The sequence below is a fragment of the Gossypium arboreum genome, chromosome 12 (genome assembly GCF_025698485.1).
Source record: "Gossypium arboreum isolate Shixiya-1 chromosome 12, ASM2569848v2, whole genome shotgun sequence".
Classification (NCBI taxonomy): Eukaryota; Viridiplantae; Streptophyta; class Magnoliopsida; order Malvales; family Malvaceae; genus Gossypium; species Gossypium arboreum.
The window spans coordinates 4063440-4071567 of NC_069081.1; the positions used below are offsets into that span (position 1 = coordinate 4063440).

Sequence of the window (8128 nt, forward strand, 5' to 3'; positions counted from 1 at the left end):
GAGTTTAAAATATAAATCTATTTGTTAACACTGTTAAAATTCAATTGTAATGGACCAGAATTTTATTACATATTTGATATCAATATAACAAAATTCCATATACTGTTCATTTTAAATTTATTTTATGTAATAAAATATTTCCAAATTCCATATTTTGAGTAGGCTTTTGGGCCGGATCAAGTTGTCCAGCGCATGGACAGGTCTAGCAAGAAAGCAAAGTTGCTCCCTGGATTGATATTTTGAAATAACCATACTTTGGGTGCTGCTGACTAAAAAACAAGAAAACTAAACAAATTAAGACGTTACAAATACAAGGGCACCAAAAGAGAATTAACAGACTATTTTGTTCCTCAAACATACACTAATGTACAGTATATCTCCCACGTGAATCCATGACAATGGTTGGTTTGGCCAAATCATTCATAATGCTTACCGACAGGGAAAAAAATTATCACATCATATGCTTCAACAGTCACATCCAGTTGACCTTGGTTGGCTACTGCTGGCGACGTCAATGGTGTCAGGCAAGTATCTTTACGGATGGAATATCCACAAGAGGAACATGAAAGAAAATATATAAGAAAGAAATTAAGGTATTAATCAAATAAATACAAAGTGAATGAAATAAAGATATTGAAAAATAATTCCAGAATCTAAGTTGTTAACAACTTTCCGTCAGCAGAAATGGGTCCTCAAAATGGATATGATTTGCGATGAAATATACATAGACAGACAATTGAACATGGAATAAGTTAAAATTGAGAGTAGTAATTTTAGCTGCTGCTACTCAAATTTGTCCATCAAAATGGTGTTGCATATCTATATGCAAGCAACCTATAGCTGACGGTACGAAATTGTTTTTTTCAGAAGAGGACGGTACTAAATTAAAGCCTAACAGTTTTCACATTATTCAAAATTAAATAGGAATGAAAATGAGCGCATGGATAAAGCTCATTAACTTACATTTCTTCCTCTTCACCGCTCTTCAGGGCGTTCTTTGCTATGCACTGGAAAGCTTCTTCCACATTAACTCCCTCCTTAGCAGAGGTCTCAAAATATGGGATATTTCCTTTTGAGGCACACCATGCTCGAGCCTTTTTCTCGGACACCTAGAGAGTCCACAAGAAGGAGATAATTGCATTTTTGGGGGGAGAGAGTACATATAATTATAATGCCACTAGAAGAAGAAAAAATTAACAAAAATATATACCACTCTACTGTTTCCACCATCCACGTCAACTTTGTTTCCCAAAACAACAAAAGGGAAATTCTCAGGATCTGAAGGGCTTGCCTGCAAGAGGTTTTCAAATCATAATTTCTCTACTCAATAAATTTCGGAGACTTGGTTTAATTATTTACAGTAGCATTCACATGAGTTTAGAATGTATACCTGAATAAGAAACTCTTCTCTCCAGTTGTTAAGGTTGTCGAATGATTTCATTGAGTTGACATCGTATACAAGAACACAGCAATCAGCACCACGGTAGAAAGCAACACCTAAGCTCTGGAATCTTTCCTGGCCAGCAGTATCCCAGATCTGGGAAAAGATAATAACACGATGAACTTTTAACATGGTGCCAGCTCAAAATGACATATAAAAGCTAATATAAACCTATAATAGAATGTAATGCTGCAAATTACTAGATAGTACTCAATGGTGGTCCTGCTCCATAAAGTTGTCAAATGCTAAATCATAGGACCTTGATGAGACAAAATTCATCAAGTGATCCACCTAGGTCTTTGTACGTGTGGGACAACATCATAACCTAGTTAATTATCACATTCTAAATCATTGCAAACTAGCTGCTCCTCAACTCTATAACCAGGAAAAAAGAAAATTTTGACAAGATTGCCAATAAACGAAAACGGGGAGTGCACTGGCAGTTTTGAATTAATGAGAAAAGTGCAAAGTAAGATGCATTTACTTGAGATCTTAAAATCGTGTTTGGAAACTTCGATTTCAAAGTAAAATAAATTGTGGAATAACACATGTAAATGCAACAATAATGATTATTTTTCAAATTCATGGATTATTGAATGACCAATTCATGGTGAAATTGAAAAATTCATGTTTTTATACCTTTCCAATAAATAACCATGTTGAACCTTCACTAACATATAAATAAGATAAGCATTTGATTCTTGTAATTTATATAGTAAATGAAACCCAAATCCAAATTTTTAAATCATGGTTCTGAACATGGAAATGTAATTAAGAACCCCTCGTTAAACTCTATTTCATGATAGTTCAAACCTAAGCTTGATTCACGAGATAGAGATCAAAACCAAACCTTTCTCAGTAAAAAAAAGACACCATAATCGGCATGAAATTAAGATCCCAAAAAACAAATGCATACATCTGAAGCAAGCTCATAAGATAACTGATAAATGCTAGTTTCCAAGCACAAGGAAAAGGATATTAACTTTATACCAAATCAAATAGAGAGCTCAGCAACAAAAACTAACCTGTAAGGTGAAAAGCCTATCCTCAAACTGCACTTCCTTTGTCAAAAAATCAGCCCCAATTGTTGCCTTATACTGATTGCTAAACTTCTTATTAACATATCTAAAAGCAAAATGTAAAGGCAAACAATACCCTAACTCAGATCATAATTACTATTATTAATTAATAATTAAATACTTGTTAATTTTTAATTAAGCAACGGCTGCTGCAGGATACTGATTCATCAAAGACGTCTTCCCTACCCTGCAAATCACAGATCAATCACAGTCATAAACATTAATTTGAAAACCAAAAAGAAAAACTAAAGAAAATCGCAGGCGAAACAAACAACAAGTTATGATTTGAATCAAAAGATCCGTTCTGGAAACCCTAGAAACATACTAACCCGCTATCGCCGAGGATAATGACCTTCAAAAGGGTTCTACGGCGAGATGGCATCGTAGGAAAGGTAAGGAACCGACGGATCTATAGATGTAAAGGAAAAAGAAAGCTAAATATTTTTATATCTAGAAAGAGAGAGAGTGAATAAGGGGCTCGTGGAATTGTTTGTCTGAAAGGGAAATTTCACAAGGAAAATTGGCTGCACTGTCTAGCATTTCTCATTTCTGCAGTTCTGTAGGAAAATAAAAATTAAATGGGTAAACTATTAAAATAGTCATTTTTATTTCTCTCAGGTTATATTTTAGTCATTTATGTTTGAAATGTTACGTTTTAGTCACTTACATTAATATGTTGTAACATTTTAGTCATTGAGCTGTTAACTTAGGTGCTAAGTTAAATCATCATTTCAAATAAAAATTTTAGATTAAATTGTATAATTGGTCCCCATATTTTTTCGTTTTGAGCAATTTTTTCTTTTATATTCTTTTAACTTTTCTTTTTTCTCTTTATTTTATATTCTCTTCTGCTTCTCCCTTTATTTTCCTCCCTTCCCCATCTCTTTTAATGTGAAAGAAAAAAATTAAATTGTTTAAAATGAAAAAACATGGGGACCAATTTTATAATTTAACCTAAATTTTTGTTTGAAACGATGATTTAATGTGCCACGTCAGCATATCATTACAACATTAATGACAACACAATAACGTAAGTGACCAAAACGTAACATTTCAAACATAAGTGACTAAAATGTAACCTGAGGAAAACAAAAAAGACTATTTTGGTAGTTTACCCAAATTTATAGTTTACCCAAATTCAATTCTTCTTGTTGACTTTCAAGATTTAATTTCGGATTGTTGTCGATGATACATTGGTCCTTCGGGTCGAAATTGGAGACATAATGTACGACCTCTTTTAATGGAGTCTTTACTTTGTAAGTTTGTTGGAGTTCCTTGATCATGAACGACATCATATCCTCCAATTGTTCGGCTTTCTTATCTAATTGTTCGAAACATGTGGAAAAAGGTTGCTCCATTTCTTCGCACAACAATATTTCATGCGAATTATATGAGAAATTAGGAACATCATGCACGACCTTTTCTAATGGATTGCTCACTTGGGATTTTTGCCAGAAAAATTCCTCTTATTGATCTAACTATTATTGGATTTTCTTTGATTTAGCTTGGAATTCTTGCTTACACCTTTCCTTCTAGGACGTATAGTCATACGAATCACAAGGAGTTTTGGCTAAATACTTGGATGTCCCTAAAGGTCGTTCATTTATCTCTTCTATCATTCATTTCTTCGTTGAAGAAATTCTAGCATGAGCAATCTTTGGTTCTCCAGGATCTCTCATTGTTCATATACTCCATCCTCATATACTTCGTCGTCATCCCATTCGTTCATCGAATCTCCATACCTCTCGGATGTATGCTTGCTCAGCTTATGTGGGAGTCCATTCGAACACTTAAGTTGCTAAAACAATATTAATCGAAAGACAAACGAGCTAGATAGTGTTATAACTTTTATTAATTAATTTTATTTTAGTATAAAAATTTATTTTTAATTTTTTTAGTTAAGTAAATATTTTTATTTTAATATTTTTTATTTACCTTGTCGATTATCAGATTTAATTATGAATATTCGTTTTTAGAGGTCGGTGTACGAACAATCCAAATTGAGTTAGTTGTATGGAGATTTTACAAACCAATGGAGTTGTGACTATAAAGTTAAATATGTTATCGTTTATAGTTAAATATCACACTAAAAATATATAAATTAGACTAGCGGTTTCCACAAGTGTATGGGTCAAATTGTAATATAATAAAGTTTACAACGAAACACTGAAAAGTATTCCGATAATCATACCCAAGGGATTGTAGATTGGAGAAATTGCTATTAAATTAATTAGAAAAAATAATTACTAATCTAACCGAGTCACGAATTAGTAGTGCGAATCAAAATTAATATTTAATTAAACTAATTAATTTAACTAACCTAAATTAACCTAATGGACTTTCCTATTCCTAATGTTGAAAATGTGAGCTTTTAGCCTATGATCGATTAAATCCCTAATTATCTAATTAAATAATTAATTATCCTAAATTGAGTTGTTTATCACACTTAGCTAAGACTATCCTCCAGGTTCATTTTCACTAAAGGTTACCACCTAGGTCACCCTTTCGGTCTCTTCATAGGCATATGGATACCTTTCCAGGTCTCACAGCTTGGAAAAAGTTATACACGATACGATACCCTTCTGATCTCACCTATCTCGATATTCTATCAGGGGCGCCACTCTCTAATATAATAACTACCCTTGAATAAACAACCAATTTTGAATAAATAAATCACTTAACAAATAATTTAGTTTATTAATCGGTACATGCAAAATATAAATAAAGCACAATAATCTATTCATTTATTCATACAATGATTAACCAACCAACTTAATGAAAGTTAAATAAAAGAATAAAAGATAAGAGATAAGAGAATGCTCATGAATAAATATATTGAAACGCGATCCTGGAGCAATCTTTGCTCACAATTATCTTCACATCAGAATAGAAAAATTCCGACTAAACGAACATAAAAAGAAAATACAAAGAAAAATTGAATAGAAAAATTATCTGTCTAAGTCTACACACAATTCCAATGACCATAAGGTTGCTTATATAAGAAACGGGCTACTTGGTGATCACTTAAAACTAGATACACTTAGATACAAAAAAAATAAAATATTTTGCTAAAAGTTAGGGTCCAAAAATGGAAATATCCTAAAAGTGTTGTCTAAGGAATCATCAATTTCTTGACCTGCAATCGTTGTATCGTCAGGATGTGGGAATGCTCCTCGTCACAACGTCGCTATCGTGAAGTTCCTCCTATGATCATCATGTCGTCATGACGAGAGAAAGCTCCTCGCCACGATGTCAAGTGTGTTCTAGGCCTTAACAGCTTTGTTTGTAATGCCCCCACGCCCGAAACCGTCACCGGAGTCAAGCTTGAGGTGTTACTAAACTTATCTTACCTTTTAAACAACTCTAAATCACTTATTTTAATTTTCGGAATAAACTGTTTTCTGCGTCATGGTTGCTTAAAAATTCATTTCTCGAGTTTCAAAACTCGAAATTAAGATCCGTAAATTTTTCCTGAAACTAGACTCATATATCTATCTATTAATACAGTTTATTAGTTAAAGTTATCCCTGTTTCAGAATTCGACTACACTGGCCTCTACTTACTACGAACCACTTTTCTCTCTGTACAAAATTTATATGACTATACCGTTTGTTTCTATTAAAACTAGATTCAGTAAGGATTCTAAACATATAAAGTACACCACCTAATTATTTTTTTAAAATTTATGGTGAATTTCTAAAGTTGGAACAGGGGATCTAGAAATCGCTCTGGCCCTATTTCACTAAAACCCAGATATCTTATAAAATACAAAACCTTTACCTGTTTTTCTTATTCCATATGAAAATAGACACAATGAGCTTTAATTTCATATATTATTCACCATCAACCCATGTCTCTACAATTTCTTGTGATTTTTCAAAATCACATTATTTCCGATACTTGAATCTGTTTTTAAGTTACTTTCACATTTTTCATAGTTTTCATGTGATAGTTACTACTTAATCATAGAGGCGTGCATGGGCCGGGCCGGGCCAGGCCCATAAAAAAATTCGGCCCGTTTTCAAGGCCCGAGTCTGCCCGCCCAAAATATGGGCCTGAAAATTTGTCCAAGCCCGCCCGAGAAAAAATGGTAGGTCTGAACCCTACCACCGATCATATTAAATTTTTTTGCTTTTTTATTAAATAAAAACTTTAAAATATAATAAATCAAATACATTTAAAACATAAAACAAATATTAAAACAAAAATAAATAAATAATGGGACTAAAATAATTATTAAAATAATACATAAATTAAAAATATAATAAAAAGTAATTATATTAAAATTGAAAAATTGAAACAAATTAAAACTAAATTAAGAATTAAATTATATTAATAACAAAAGTTTTACAATATCAAAATAACATCAAAACAACAAAAAAGTAAAGTAAAAGTACTAAAGTTATTTAAAATTAAAAATAAAAAATTTTAAAATAATTTAATATTAAAATCGGTAGGTCAGCCAGGGCAGGCCAAAAAATCTTACTGAGGCCCGGCCCGCTTTCTAAACAGGCCACGTTTTTGTCCAAGCCCGCTTTTGGGCCTATATTTTACCCAAACCCTCCCATTTTTCTAGGCGGGCCTTGTAGGCAGGCGCCCTACCATGCACACCTCTACTTAATCATTCATATTATTAAACATGTATATCATCAGTCATTCTATTAGTTAATCACTAGAAAGTATTTACACATCATTCATTGATCATATCATATTAAAAGAAACCAAGTTCCTATACATGCCATACACAAAACGAAACGTTTAACTATACCAATGTGGTTTCTTCGATAGTGTGATCGGTCTCCGACATTTCCTTCGATCCCCGAGTGGCTTGATAAAAACTATAAGAAAAAGAAAATAAAGAGAGTAAGCACTAGGCTTAGTAAGCTTACAAGTAAATAAATTACAACATTCAACATGTTGAATAAATATACATAATGTCACCTAGCCTCATAAACTTCCTTTACTTCTCATTTTCTACCTTCTTCTTTACTCACTTACCTTCTTTCTTACCTGACCTTTCACTATTCATAAATATAATCTAGCTTTCCTTTTTGCTGATAATTCACTGTAATTTAACGTGTACAATGACCCGTTGAACCACTCGTAATACTAAGAATACTAGGTCGCTCACTCATCAATATCTCGCCAATGCCATGTCTTCGACATGGACTTACATGAATTATTCATGTCTCCAATGCCATATATATATCCAATATGGGCTTACATGGCTCATTCCTGTCTCCAAAGCCATATATTTGATATGGACTTACATGGCTCATTTCATCTCCGTCTCCGTCTGTCAACCCCAACATCCTAACATTCCTAAGGTTCAAACGGGGCTTCGATGCTTTTTCTCTCATCACTTACTTTTAATTAGACTTTAAATATTCTCAAAAAAAAATAAGTATATAAATGTTGGAAATTGAAAATAATAATGTAAATAAAATAATATTGCATTTATTTACTGTAAACTTACCTTGATACAAAATGTGACTAAACCTTACAATTTAGTCCTTTACTTTTTCTTTTCCTCGTTCTTCTTTGGATTCTTGATCTATAATATAAAATATTTCTACTCATTAGCATTTATTTGATTTCTATTTCACTT

General features: G+C 32.4%; 1 protein-coding gene and 1 long non-coding RNA gene across 2 annotated transcripts; both read right to left on the reverse strand.

The window, feature by feature from the left end:
* Positions 1-203: 203 nt before the first annotated feature.
* Positions 204-3079, reverse strand: LOC108476904 (ras-related protein Rab7). Its single transcript, XM_017779272.2, has 7 exons — positions 2850-3079; positions 2681-2707; positions 2467-2566; positions 1391-1537; positions 1211-1291; positions 964-1109; positions 204-532 (listed from the first exon to the last, which is right to left on the reverse strand). The coding sequence occupies exons 1-7, from the start codon at positions 2900-2902 to the stop codon at positions 466-468; spliced, it is 621 nt and encodes a 206-aa protein (XP_017634761.1). The 5' UTR covers positions 2903-3079; the 3' UTR covers positions 204-465.
* A 4071-nt stretch (positions 3080-7150) lies between these two features.
* LOC128285274 (uncharacterized) lies at positions 7151-8128 on the reverse strand. The gene is made up of 2 exons (XR_008275740.1): positions 7997-8128; positions 7151-7358 (listed from the first exon to the last, which is right to left on the reverse strand). It is a non-coding gene; the product is annotated as an uncharacterized LOC128285274 (long non-coding RNA).